A 15,010-nucleotide genomic window follows, 5' to 3' on the forward strand; every position below is an offset into this window, starting at 1 on the left:
TCTGGTTTATTCTTGGTACAGGCCAAGTCCAGATGTAAAAAGCACTTTGTAGTTAAACTAGGAGGATCAGAAATTCAAGGTGTCCTATGCAGTGAACTGGAGGTTAGCCTGGGCTGTATGAGACACTGTCAAGAAACCAAACATGGGGTGGAGAGATGGCTCAGCAGTTAGGAGTGTCTACTGCATTTGCAGTTCAGTCTCTAGTACCCACATCAGGTGACCTCTCTTCTTTTAAAATGGATTATTTGGGGGCATGTTAAAATTACATTTGTGAGTGTGTGTGTGTGCACACGTGTGTTAGCATGTCACAAAGTGCATGTGGAGGCCAGAGGACAGCTTGCAGGGGTTCTTTCCTTTTACTCTGTGGGTCCTGAAGATTGAACTCATGCTGTCAGGCTTGGAGGCAAACCTTTTTCCACTGAGGCATGTTGGCAGCTCTATTAAGGCTTATTATTATTATGATTATGATTATTATTACTGTGCTAGGATTGAACCCAGGACCTTGTCTACACTCAGCACACTGCCACTAAGCTCCGAGCCCAGCCCCAATGCATACGGAAGAGAGTAGCTCCACTCTGATGTCTTGATGAACCCTCCTTCCCGAAGGCCCCACCTCGAAACACATAGTCCAATTGTTTCCACTGTCTTAGTCCTTCTCAATGGCAATTACAGCTCACACATTTAGACTGTACCCAGACCGTAGCAGGGCACATGGAAAGGGCACATTACTGGCAGATGGGAGACCTGAGTTCCAGTTCTGACTCAGAATATGGTCTTTATCACTTTAATTTTAGACTTCCACTTTTCAAAATGAAGTTCTCATTCTAAATGTCTCTTCTGGATGAAATCAATTCTTTGAGCAGACAATTTTAACTTCGAACCAGAGTAAATCTGTTTTTCTCCTTTTTGTTGTCCAGACTGGTGTCACACTCCCCCACCTCTGCAGATGTGCCCCAAGCCAGGCCGGATCCTTCTCTTTGTGACTTACCTAGTATGTGGCAATGTGTTATTTGCAATAAATATGGTCAAAGGCATTACCCTCTTTATTTTTTTTTATCTTCTTAATTATGTATGTGAAGGTGTGTATGGGCATGTGAAGGTGGATGGCCTCCGAGGCCAGAGGCATCAGATCCTCTGGAGCTGGCGTTACAGTTGGTAATAAGCCACCCGCGTAAATGCTGGGACCACGCTTGGCTTCTATGCAAGAGCAGTATTTGATCGTGCCCTCTGAGCCATCCATCCAGCCCCCGTACTTCTTTATTTCCCCCTTCACTTGCAGCCTCATTAACGTCGTGTGCCACACCTGCTTCAAGAGGCAGGAGAAGCTCCACCGCTGCGGGCAGTGCAAGTTCGCCCATTACTGCGACCGCACGTGCCAGAAGGACGCTTGGCTGAACCACAAGAACGAGTGTTCCGCCATCAAGAGATACGGGAAGGTGCCCAATGAGAATATCAGGTCAGAGCTGGTCCCCATGACAGGGCTTGGGATTTCCAAATGTCAGGCTGGGACGGCAGAGGTGACCACATTCTCAGCTCTCAGGACGCCAGGCTGAGTGCAAATGTCTCAGGCCCTTTGTTCCTCTCACTCCTTTATGTCTGAGAGGGACACTGGGCATCTAAAGCAGTGATTCCAAATTGTAGCTCCCAGAGAGGCCTACAGGCTCCTGCATAGCTCTTCAATATTTAATTTAAAAAAAAAAAGCTGATCTGGCAAACTTTGAAATTCGAAAAATTACATGCTGTGGAAAATTAGCGTTTCTGATTTCTCTGGAAAACAAGATTAAAAATGAAGCTCTGACAAGACGCACTGCCACTTAGCTGCATGCGTCTCTTTTACCAGGCGATTTTCTGAGTCAGTGAGTTCACTGTACGATGGCCCTTCCACCATCTCAGGAACCTGCGTGCATGATGCCAACTTCCACACGGGACCATTGCTAGGAATCTCTGCCTAGTTTGAGAGTTCCGGCTGAGAGTCCCCAAGGGCTGGCGGCTCTTCTGGAAGGTGTTGGCGCTGGGATATGGGCAGGTGTGTAGGAAGCCAGAGGGGCCTCAGGGCAAAGGGGGTGCAGATACTGGTAATTAAAAGCATTTGCAGGGCGCACGAGGTATGGTAATCAAGAATGGAGTCATTAACTGGGCGGTGGTGGTGCACACTTTTAATCCCAGCACTTGGGAACAGCGGCAGGCGGATCTCTGTGAGTTCCAGGCCAGCCTGGGCTATAGAGCCAAGTCCAGGACAGGCTCCAAAGCTACACAGAGAAACCCTGTCTCAAAAAGTGAACAAACAAACAAAAACAAAACAAAACAAAAAACCAAACAACAACAATAACAACAAAAAACACAAAGAAAGAATAGAGTCATCTTCTGGGAACTTTAAGGAATCTACAGGATGAAACCCCCAAAGCCTTGCCCCCTCCTTGTTCTCTCTACTGGAGTCACGTTCTTCAGGGCCCTAAATGACTCTGTCTCCCCATCCCTTTCCTCTGCACAGCTCCTGGTGATCACATCAGTTACTGACTTCAACTTGGTCACCCATTGTTCTCTTCCAGGGACCATATTCCTGGGATTTAGAAGCTACTGATCTTCCCCACACCTTATCCCGAACCTTATTTTCCTCCATGCTGCCCTCGGGTCTGTAGAGATTTGATTCCTAGGTACCTGGAAAACCTAGAAGAGCACATTTCTAAGAATAATTCTGACCCAAATAAAAAGAAATAGTGCCCAAACTGTGCCAAGCAAAATGAGAAGTCTCTCCTTGCAGTCCCCAGTCAGCAGGTGACAGTGTGACACCAAGGGTCTCTGGAATGAAGAATTCATTTTTGGGGGATGTACCACCTAATAGTCAACAAAGAAGTCCTTGGGGTGAAGTACACCCCCCCATGTTAGACTCAAAGGCCAATAGGGTCCCCTCCTGGCCCATTTTGCCTTGCATCTCTCAGGATTTAGGCCTAAGACCCAGGATGCTACATGTTTCTGTGTCCCAGACCCCATGTGACTTGGTTCCTGCCTGTTTATCTATCTTCTGTCTCCATTCCCTGTTCTCTGTGCTGCAGCCATCAGGCTTTCTTGCTCTGTCTGCTGTGGGCTGCAGAATAACATGCCTGCTCTTCCTTCACTCTCCAGGGCCAGATCGTCTGTCGAGCCCAGTCAGATGCATTTCTTGGTCCACACTGCCCTGGTGCCCTTAGCCTCCTCTCCCCAGCCACCCTTGTTTTCTGCCTAGCACTTAGCACTGCTCGAAAAATGCTCTTATTTACTGACATCTCACAGGGTGTAAGAAGCATCTTGATAGAAGTGTGCCCCTGACTCTGTGCCCGGTGTGCACTCGGCACTGGTGCTTGCTGAATGGGTGAATGAACGGATGGATGATGAGTGTGTCTCGGTCTCCCTAACGCTGTCCCCCCTCTTTTCCCAGGCTGGCAGCCCGCATCATGTGGCGGGTGGAGAGAGAGGGCACTGGGCTCACAGAGGGCTGCCTGGTGTCAGTGGATGACTTGCAGAACCACGTGGAGCACTTTGGGGAAGAGGAGCAGAAGGAGCTTCGGGTGGACGTGGACACGTTCTTGCAGTACTGGCCCCCGCAGAGCCAGCAGTTTAGCATGCAGTATATCTCGCACATCTTTGGCGTGGTACGGCCTTGCGTCTCCTCCGCCTCCCCTCTTCTGTCCTCTGTGTCTGTCTCCTCCCTCTTTCCCTTCTTCCCCTTTGGGAACATAGAGTTGCTCAGATGGAAGGAAGCCCCAGCTGCCCTGGACAGTGGCTTCTGTTTCCATGACCATAGCTGCTAGACCAGGCAGTCAGAGACATGAAGTCTGCCCTCTTGCACCCCAGGTATAGCAGAAATACCTACTAGCTCTTCTGATTCTGAACTCAGAAGCAGACGTCTAAATGATCCCATTAAAATAAACCTAGAATCTTCTAGTATGATTTCTCATGGTAGAAGGGCCATGTTGACACCAAGTATTATACAACTAAGAAGCTTCCAGAAGTAGACCAGCCAGATTCAGGAGCGAAGGTCGAATGCATTCGGAAAGGAAAGAAAGTTAAAATGATGCTATTTTAATCCTCTCTCTCTCTCTCTCTCTCTCTCTCTCTCTCTCTCTCCCTCTGTGTGTGTCTATCTATCCAAGGTGGTGTCTTACCACATAGCCCAGGTTGGTCTTGAATTCCCAAGCCTCCTGTATCCTCCTCCAGAGTGCTGGGATACAGGTGTGCCACCTCTCCTAGCCCAGAGTATTTGTTCTTCTTTGCCTGGGACTCATGCCCACCCCACAGAGCATAGGGAGGCAAACCAGGATGGATATTAAAAAGGACTCCTGAGACCTAGACATGGAATCAAGGAGCCAACGTTCCTGTATGTGGCTTTATTAGGTTAGAACTACTGGAAGGTTCAAAGTTGTAGTGCTTTGGTAAACATTAGATTCCCCTCATGGCTCTTATTTTGGGGATCATTTGAAATCATACAGGAAACAGGAAAAGGCTTGCAGACTCTAGGCATCTTCAGGACAACAATGGGCTCTCTCTGAAAAAAATTGACCAATTTTATTATTCATCAATTTTATACATACATATAATATATTCTGATTACCCTCATCCCACCTCTATTACCTCCCTCCTATCTGGGTTATCCTCCCCTCCCCCATCCCTGCCTGTCCTTTTCCCAGATCCGTGACTTTTGGGTCATTTAGTTTAAGCAGTGAGTTCTCTATTTTCAAAGTCTTTCAGCGGCTCGGGTGCTATTCTGTACTGGATGTGTGTCTGTTGACTATTCTGTACTGGATGCGTGTCTGTTGACTGACTCTTCTCCTGTCCCCTGGGTAGATCAACTGCAATGGTTTCACTCTCAGCGACCAGAGAGGCCTACAGGCAGTGGGCGTGGGCATCTTCCCCAACCTGGGCCTGGTGAACCACGACTGCTGGCCCAACTGCACAGTCATCTTCAACAATGGCAAGTGAGTGTCCCCTTTATCTGGGCTGGTGCCTTGGGGATGGGATATTGTTTTCCCCTTGACTTCAACCAAAGTCAAAATTTTGAACTTGAGCCACCATGGATATCGAATGTCCAGCAGCTCAGGGTCTCAGTCTAGGTTATGAGGAGAGGAAGGCAGTGAGGTGGGTGTAGAAGGATTCTACCTGGTCAGTTCTGAATCTTTGAGGCTGCGTAGAGGTGTTAGATAAACCATTAGCTACTGTTCTAAAACTTGAACTCGGGAATCATTTTCCTAGAGCCAAACCATCAATGAAGGATCCTATGCTAGCTAAGGTCTCACAAGAACTTAGAAAACACACTCAAATAGTTTGCTCAAACAGAGCTTAATGAAAGGACAGTTTACTGGTGTGGGGGCAGGGTTTAGGAAGGATCAGCCAAGGACTGGCAAGGGGTTCACTGCTGAGCACTTAAAACCATTCCTAGACTTAGCAGGCTGACAGAGAAGGCTCTTGCTGCAGCAAGCGAACGTCTGAGCCATGATATGGTTCCTTTGGCTGAGCTGTGCCATACAATTGTGGCTGCACAGAAGCTGGCCACGGCTGGGGTTATGGGATAGCTCCAACCGTGTTCTCCTCCTCTTTGCCAACTCCACCCAGAAGCCAAAGAGCAAAGGAACCTGGGTGATGCAGTCCAGCCCTTTGACCCCAGGAAGGCACAGATCAAAGACACGTGGGCAGACACTTGGGTCTTGGGAGTGGAGCACAAAAGGAGGGATCAATAAATAACCAGGGCCGGATTGTGCATGGCTCAGGCCAGGCAGATCTGGAGGATGAAGCCTGAGCAGTATGCATTGCCTTTACTCATTAAGATGGTGTCTTATAGCACAGCCAACTCTGAGTCACCAATTGGCAGGTTTCTCCCCAAAACTTCGTTGAAGCCAGGGACAGTGATTTCTAGGTCTCAGTAGATAATCAGGTTGAAGTGGCAACATGGCCAGGACTGTGATTTCTTATTTTCTTCCCGTTTCTGACCATAGCGTCTAAAGCCATTGAGAAAGATGACAAAGATTAGGAAAGCTTATTTTGGACTCTGAGAATAATATTATCTAGAGTGTTATGTTTTTCTGTCACCTAAACCTCATGGAGTTTTTCTTAGAGGGTGTGTTGCTCGGGTTTAGCCTGGTTAGCAGAGTGAATCATACTTAGCCATGCCCAACTTCAAGATGGCCCTTCTGTAAGTGCCAGTTAGCCAAGGCCCCTCTTGTCACTTGTAAAGAGCTAGGAACCTAGGACCCCTACTTCAGGGCATCTCTGGTGTCTACTGTAGATTCTTTGCATCTACTAATTGTGAGTGGCCATGTTCCCTGGGTTTGTTGACTTTTGTGCAAGAAAGATCATTACAGTCATTGCCTGTCTGTCTACCATACTGGAAATAACCTTGGATGTGGTCTTAGTGGGGCCGGTTTCAACCCCAACAGTATGTAAGCTCTACACATGCAATTCAGAGCTCTTCCCAAGAGAGTCATCCAAAAAGGCCATGCTCATCCATCATGCTTGTCAGTGGGACAGTAATAGCATCCCTATATTTTTAAGCAGTCTATTCTCAAGACTGTTATCTCATGACTGCTTCATTACTGGATTCTAAGTGGAACACGGAGGACATGGGAAAGGAATTCAGTTGTTCAGCAGTGAATCCCTCTGTAACCCCCTGTAACCCTGTTCTGGTGTGCTTTCCACCATACCAGGCAGCATCCTGCTAGGGGAGGGATGAAGTTGATTATGATTGTCAATACGCTGATTGCATCAGCCCAGAATACTGTGCGCTCTTCTGAGCAGCCAATGGTATTGATTTCCTGTGGGTGTCTGTTTTGTCTTTCAGTCATGAGGCAGTGAAATCCATGTTTCACACGCAGATGAGGTGGGTCAGTCTTCTCCTACCCCCTGTTTCTCTGACCCATCTCCCTCACTTGCCTGGCTTCCCGGGACCAGCCCTCCCGACTCCTTGGCTGCTGTCATGATGGGTCACGCCCTACACTGCAGTGTCTTGGCTTCACTGAATGGCAATTTATTCACTCTGTCTTCCTCACCCACCTACCACTGGCCTTGCCTTTGTTTTATTTTGTTTGCTTTCTCCCCCACTACAAGCCTTTCACTCCTGAATTCATTTTTACTCAAAGTTGGAACCTTTCTAGTTCATCATTTTAGCCCCAAACTCTATTTTCTCCTTAAACTCTGCTTACCATGAAATAAGAATGGCTATTACTAACCAATCAATGAACTGTGCAATTGTCTGTAGACTCAGCTTTTCATCCAAGTCAATAGCACCCAGAACTGTGATATTTTGGTAACTATGTATTCATAGTATACTTTTTATTAATCAAAACTATGAATATGTAGGCTAGGTAACATTTTACTTTGAACTCTTGGGGGAAAAAAAGGAAACAAGAGATAGCTTATTCTGGAATGATTCTGAGTGACCATTTAGGTTACTCTAAATTCCATGTTCCAAAATGGTATAAGTTTCATGAAGAGTTTGTTTTCTTTTTCTTTTCTTTTTTTTTTTTTTTTTTTTTTTTTAATTTTTCGAGACAGGGTTTCTCCGTAGCTTTTTGGTTCCTGTCCTGGAACTAGCTCTTGTAGACCAGGCTGGCCTCAAACTCACAGAGATCCGCCTGCCTCTGCCTCCCGAGTGCTGGGATTAAAGGCGTGCACCACCACCGCCCAGCTGTTTTCTTTTTATATAGTTTCACAGAACAAAGAAAGTCACAGACCAAGGCAAGTTTAAAATACATTGGTAGGTACAGCAGAGAGGCAGGCAAGGTAAGATGGGGGAAGCTTTTCTATACGTCCAAGATGCTATCTAGTGACATTCTTGGCTTTTGGGTTCATAGAAGTCTGCTCAGCTAATTGTTACAGGGAGAGCGGGGTCTCTTGTTCATCCTGCCCGGCTAGCTTATCCCCCAAAATAATCACACAGAAACTGTATCAATTTAAACACTGCCTGGCCCATTAGTTCTAACCTCTTATTGGCTCATTCTTACACCTTGATTTAACCCATTTCTGTTAATCTGTATATTACCACATAGCAGTGGCCTACTGGGAAAAATTCGGCATGTCTGTCTCTGGCAGCTCCATGGCGGCTCTCTCTGTCTGCCTTTTCCCAGCATTCAGTTCTGTCTACTCCGCCTATCTAAGTTCTGCCCTATCAGGCCAAATAGTTTCTTTATTGATTAACCAATGAAAGCGATACATAAACAGATGGTCCTCCTACACCAGCTAATAAATTCTAGAAAGTTTCTATTTATAAGTTATAGGATGTTAGTTCTGACACAGATGTGGACAATGTGGGCTGCTCTGGAGGGCTAGAACTAGCCTGGATGAGGTAATTAGCCTCTGGACCAGCAACATCCCAACCGCTCCACAATCCTGAAACTCTAAGCAGCCCATGACTCCTGCAGGCACAGCTGCATTTCAGGAATCTTCGTCACAGTTGCCCTCTGGACAAGCACCACATTTCATATATTTGGGAGCCACATATTATTTATTAAATATTATAAGGTCCCTTGTACCTAGGAAGGCTCATTTCTAGGATCTGGTGTAGATGGGGCTGAGTAAAGGTGGGACAGAAGTCGTCAGGAGAGAGGAATAGCTGACAAAGATCATAAGAAAGGACATCCTGGATCATATCAAAGCAATGCCCAATGTGATCTGGATCTGAATTTCTTTTTGCAACTTTCTGTGTCTGACATAACATTTGCATGTGAGTGACAAAGGGTGACAGTATCTAAAATTAAGTAATCAAGAACACAGTCTGGTCTAATGGGGTGAAAGTAACATATGAAACAAACATTTCTAAAATAACCAAAATTTACATATTTAAATGAGACTGACAATATAGTTCCCCTGTAGTTACGGTTATTTGTACCCCATGAATTGTCTTACTTATATCTAAATGGTTTGAAATGGGACTTTAGAATGATTATCTCCTCTCTTATTAGTAAAAAGTAAATATTGTTTAATTAATTTTTTCCTGGCTAATTGTACTGTAGGACATTTTCAATACAAATCAAATCACTAAACATCAGTACTGAAGGTGCAAACCGTCGTGGGTGTTGTTACTAGAGACTGATGCAGTTTGTCTAATCCGGGTAAGAAGAGTCAACTCAAATCTTCGGATACCTCTAGCTAGAATAAATGGGGTGAAAGTTTAATTTAAAAACTAGATGCTTTGTTTTGTCCAATTTATACTTAACAATGAGAATATATATTTATGTATTTATAAAAAAACAATGAAAACTTAAATTTCTTTTTTTTTTTTTTTTTTTTTTGGTTTTTCGAGACAGGGTTTCTCTGTGGTTTTGGAGCCTGTCCTGGAACTAGCTCTTGTAGACCAGGCTGGCCTCGAACTCACAGAGATCCTCCTGCCTCTGCCTCCTGAATGCTGGGATTAAAGGCATGCGTCACCACCACCCGGATGCCATGAACAACTTTTAACAACTAATTACAAAAATATGTAAGAAACTTAAAAAGTGAGAGGAATGTTTAGTACCTAGGCATTCGTGCTTTTCAATGTCATTGGAGACGAACACCACACAGCGCTTCTCAGATGATGCGGGAACGCGTCTTGACTCCTGGATATAGTCCTGGTCTTTTAATCAGAATGGAGCCTTTGATGCGATGTCTTTTTTCTTTCAGCTGATAGACTCATCTGAGTTTTTGTTTTTTGGAAGATTTTGTAATTAATTTTGATTTTTAATTATTAAAGTTAAATTTAAATTTTTAAAATTTACTCTTTCATATATTACAAAAGTTATTTTTTACAATATTATGCATTATTTGTTTATCTACTACATCAAATTTGATTGACCTGGATCCACATGTCATTTCTCAGTGGCAGGGTCCTGATGGGGAGGACCAGATGATGAGAAGATAAGGAAGATAGAAAAGCTGGGGTCAAGTGATCTTGCATAAGCTATGTCTTACGCCAAGCAAGTTTATTAAGAAGTATAGAATTTTATAAACAATTTGTGGGAGAAAAGTAGGACAGAGCAGCAAGCGGTCATACAATGTGGCAAAGTCAGCGCGAAGCTGATCAAGCAGTGTTGCGCAAGGGAGCGCAGGGTATCTCCAGGGCATCATGGACCAAGCACATGGAGGCCTTGGGACCGATAGCTCCAGTCTCCCCAGAGAGAAAAGCCAACTTCCCAGGAATACGAACTCTGACTTCTTTGAGGCTCTGGCCCAGCCTCAGACCACCTTGGCAAGGTCACCGACTAGATGCCTTCCCTCCCTTCACCAGGGCCTCCGAGAAAGCCTTGGACTGCCCGGCTCTCACATCAGCACAAGTTTCATCATCGCCACGTGAGTCAGGACCACTTAAAGGGCTTAGCGCTCTGCAGACGCATAGATTTCAGCACGTAGGTCTTTTACGTCTATACAGAGCAATGACTGGCTATTCAAAAACGAAGGTTTTCGTCAAGTGGGAAAGCACAGATTTTAAATATCTTTGTAGTAAAAAGGATATTAAGAACAAACCAGTCCTTGAGAAAATGTCATAGACAATCAAGCATTAATTTTATCTCAGGGAATTGAATTAATCTCAAAACTTTCATAAGCTTCACACTGTTTCTAGCTAAGTCACATCTATATTTTAAAACAACCTTTTACAGCACGCTTTAATCTTAACATTACTATTATTACAGAACCTAGGAAACAGTTTTCGTGAGGTAATTTTAAATGAAAGCTCAGAAGGCTGCATCTAAAACAAAGAAAACATGAAATCTTAGATATCTAAAAGTTACAAGCACAGGGAAAGTATATTGACTGTTTTCTAAAACAAATTTAAATTAATAAAAATCAAGTTCTTATAAATGCAGCTTGAAATGTTTTTTGTTAGAACAAGAATTTACTTTTCATTAGCGTTTATGAGGCACTGGAAGTATGATAAGGCATCTAGACCAGGGAAAAGCTTGGCATTTATAACTTCATTATTATTTTTTAAACTAAAAAACAGAGATGAGCAATTTATTAAACATCATTATGATGTAATACACTAAGGTCATCTGTAAACTCTCGGAGGTCTGGATAAATCATAAAGTAGCATTTTTTAAAGGTTTGTTTATTTATTTATTTATTTATTTATTTATTTATTTATTTATTTATTTATTATGTGTTCTCCTGCATGCATGCATGCCTGCCAGAAGAGGGCACCAGATCTCACTACAGATAGTTGTGAGCCACCATGTGGTTGCTGGAAATTGAACTCAGGACCTCTGGAAGAGCAGTCAGTGAGTGCTCTTAACCTTTGAGCCATCTCTCCTGCCCTAAAGTAGGTTTTTAAATAAAAAAAATTTTAAGGATTTTTTTTTCCTTCCATAGACCTCACTAAAATAAGGATCTTGAAAAACCTGCTTGTTTATGTATTTGTTTTTAAAGAGTCGGTGATGGTCAAAAATATGGTTGTATTCATATATACATGTAAATACAGACACACATTGAAAAAATATCTAAAAGCATTGACATAAGTTGTCCTCTTAATCTTTGGAATGAAGAGTTTAATATCTCAAGGGAAGTCAATTGTTTACTAGGAAAAAAAGCATATTCTAAGTTAATTTATATATTTGAGCAGTAGAAACCATGAAGCAGAACCTGAATTGGGATTAGGATCAAAGAGATAACATCTTGGACAGATTAGTATGGTTTTATTTGTTTGATTATGTAGTCTAAAACGCAGATTTAAACTTTTTATTTATTTATTATTTTTATGTATATGGATGTTTTGCCTGTGTGTGTGTGTCTATGAGCCATGTGCAGACAGTGCCCACAGAGTACAGGTGAGGGCAGCAGATCCTAGGACTGGGGTTATAGACAGTCCTGACCAGCCAGCCACGTGAGTGTGGGGCTTTGAATCCAGGTCCTCTGGAAAAGCAACCAGTACTCTTTCACTGCTGAGTCATCTCTCCTGCCCAGACTTAATTTTTTTTTTTTTTAAATTTAAAAACTCATGCTAATTGTCCCAAAGAAAGATTTAGGGCCATTTTCCCTCTTTGTTTCTTTTACCTATGTGGTCATTTTGATTAAATGCACATTTTGTCTTTTATCATTATTTTGTTTCTTAAGATTTAGTTTAACTATATATGAGCCAAAATGAACCTCAGCCAAGCTAACAACGTTAGTTTATCTGTGCATGTACTTATAAGCCAGCGTGGCAGTAAGTACATTATGTAAAAATAAGGCAGTCATAGCCGTATAGAGACAGATAGTCTATATAAGTCATACAAAGATATATTTTAATAGACCAGGATTTTCAACATTACTGCTTGTTGGGATTATATTTTCTATAACTCTCATTATGAAAAGGAAGCAGCATAGAGATCTTTAGTAAACATATGCTTAGTAATTTATATATAGTCCAACTGTAATTTAAAAACTTACATTTAACAATTTTTTAAAAATATTTTGAAGAAATCATATGAACTTTATGTTACAAATTATATGATTGGGATAAAAATGTATGTATATTTTAGGTATATAGCTTTGGAATCTATTTTGGAAGGAAATCCTTATAAAAATCTTTGTGCATATCAATAAAGGTTTAGGAAACATTTAATATTCCTAAAATATCATTTTTAATAGATTGTAAGATGTTTAGAGTATTCATATTTATAAATAGTATATATTTATGAGGCCTTAATATATGATCATAATATTTCAATTTAATAGGTACTTGAGCTTTAATTGGGCATGCCAAAAAAATTTTAGCATATAACAATAATGAATTCAAAAAGAGATGTGAAGTGTCCACAATCTGTTAAAAATTTTTTTGACACAAATATCACATGAGGACAACAAAAAATATACAAAAATAATTATCATAGATTCACGGCACAATTACGTGACAGCAAATGCTCCCAATTTAGAAAAGAAAGTGTATTTCCTCAGCGATGTGAGAAAGACTTAGTAACACCAAAGATCAAGTCATATAGTCTTAAGATTCTCTCTCCCTCTTTTAAAAATCTGAGGGACTAGTGTTTTTGTTTTGTTTTTATTGTGTCCCAGACTGCTTTCTAGCGGGTGACTTGGAGGTCATAGCTTGTGCCCAGTCAGGTCTGGCCACCCTTCCACTAGATGCCAATTAAAAGAGACAAAAGTGGAAAGTGGAAAAGGATTTATTTCATTCAGGTCCCATTGGGAAGTTGGGGAGAGGAGAACAAAGAGATCCCACAAATACCTCAAGTCCATGTTTAAGGTCGTGAAGACCAAAGTTTAACGAGAGGGTCAGGAATACACACATCCAAGCAGTCCTGGAAAAGGTGCAGCTCTGCCCTGGTCATCTGGTTTTTAGTCTCCTCCTGTATGTTGTCAGAACTGGGTAAACTCTCCTTCAGAGAGACAAGTTCCCTTTGTGGCCTGCTCCCTCCACAGAGAAACTCCCATCCACTCTTCAGCAGTCTGACAGTCAGACTGAGAGATACGAGAGCCTCTGGACCATCGTTCTATTGGCCAGCCCTGCTATGAGGGAAATCAGGCTGTATGAAGAGGTTCCCCAGAAAAGCCATGTGACCCAGGAGCAGAGCAGTGGCGAGTCTAGGAACATTTAGGGGGTTTCTTGTTAGAACAACAGAACCCATATTTAACAGACGGGGAGACTCACCAGGATACTTGATCCCAGGAATGATGCTGAGGAGACCAGACAGAGCTTCAGGTGATCATCTGACACCCCAGGAGTTCCCTTCAGCTACAGGGACCATGACCAAGGGTGAACCAAGATTTTTGTCTTTAAGGCTAACAGGAATGTTAGGAATGGTTTGTATAGTAAAGACACTTATCAGTGAACTTGAGAATTAAAAGGAAAAAGCTGCTGTGGGGGTGGGGGGGGGAGAAGTGTAAGACAGCAGGAGGCAGGAAGGCCAGAAGAGAAAGAGGAGAGGAGACATCGCTCTAGAATAGACCCTTTGTTTTGATATAAAATCTAAAACAATGTTTAATTTTAGCATCTATTTAAACTCACATGTGGAGTTTTTGAAGACCTTTTTTATTATGAATTACCAATGTTATTTTTTGACAAATATTTTGTGTTAGTGAAAGCAGGATGACTGATTTTTTTTTTTAAACTTCATTGCCTAGGACTTCATCAAGCATGCAAAATAAACCATTTTAGACGTAGTAAATTAGTGTTTGAATGAGAGAGGCCCCCGCTAGCCGCATAATAGAATGTTTGGGTCCCAGCCCAGTTCGCAGAATTGCTCAGAAAGGATTAAGAGGTGTGGCCTTGTCTGAGGGGGTATGGTATTGGGGGTAGGCTTTGAGGCTTCAAAAGCCCATTCCAGGACCAGTTTTGTCTCTCTCTGCCTGCAATTTGTGGATCAGATGTGAGTTCTTAGCTGCTGCTCCAGCCACCATGCCTGCCTGCCACCATGCGCTCTGCTTCTGAAACTCCAAGCAAGCTCCCAACTAAATGTCTACTTTACACGTTGCCTTGGTCATGAACCTCTTCACAGCAATAGAACAGTAACTAAGACACAAATGTATAGGTTACCTTCAGTGCTCCCCATTTTCCAAAGAGTTGCAAGTTAGTAATGAACACATATAAAACTATAGTACCTGGCAGTAAACATTTCCTCCAAAAATGGAAATCTTGTTCCCCATAGTTACAAGCACACACACACACACACACACACACACACACACACACACATATGGGTTGTTTTTCTCCTAAAAAAAATTGCCTGTCCATGTTAGGTAGATAATATGTGTTTTGGGTCAGTCTTGCTGCTTTTGAAATTGACTTCCTCAGTATTTCAGTATTTTGTTCTGAAATCCCACAGGGTCTCAGGATACCACATGTTTCCAGAAATGTGAGGGGCTCAAGACTGGGTGGCCAATCCTTCATGATGTGTCTTTCTGGGTGAGCCAAGACAGTGCTTGGGTCCTTCAACTCAGGAAGGGGCACTCATAGGTTATTGTGCACCCTGGGGCATTACCCCTGATCACCAGTTTTGGGGGAGGGAACAAGTACCTCATGTCTGTGGCATCTTTATCGGTGAGTGTTCATAAAATTTCTTAGCTAAAGTCTTGGTAA

At 42.8% G+C, this 15,010-nt stretch overlaps 1 protein-coding gene across 3 annotated transcripts in view; it reads left to right on the forward strand.

Moving 5' to 3' along the window:
• Smyd1 (SET and MYND domain containing 1) overlaps positions 1-15,010 on the forward strand; it is a 54,050-nt gene that overhangs the window by 23,339 nt on the left and 15,701 nt on the right. Inside the window, exons 2-5 of one of the 3 annotated variants that reach the window (XM_057778711.1) lie at positions 1,280-1,456; positions 3,416-3,629; positions 4,822-4,952; positions 6,809-6,847. In XM_057778711.1, the coding sequence (XP_057634694.1) occupies positions 1,280-1,456; positions 3,416-3,629; positions 4,822-4,952; positions 6,809-6,847 (561 nt within the window). The remainder of the gene's footprint in view (positions 1-1,279; positions 1,457-3,415; positions 3,630-4,821; positions 4,953-6,808; positions 6,848-15,010) is intronic. The other 2 variants (XM_057778715.1, XM_057778721.1) reach the window with 2 other exon arrangements.

The sequence above is a fragment of the Chionomys nivalis genome, chromosome 1, assembly GCF_950005125.1.
Source record: "Chionomys nivalis chromosome 1, mChiNiv1.1, whole genome shotgun sequence".
NCBI lineage: Eukaryota > Metazoa > Chordata > Mammalia > Rodentia > Cricetidae > Chionomys > Chionomys nivalis.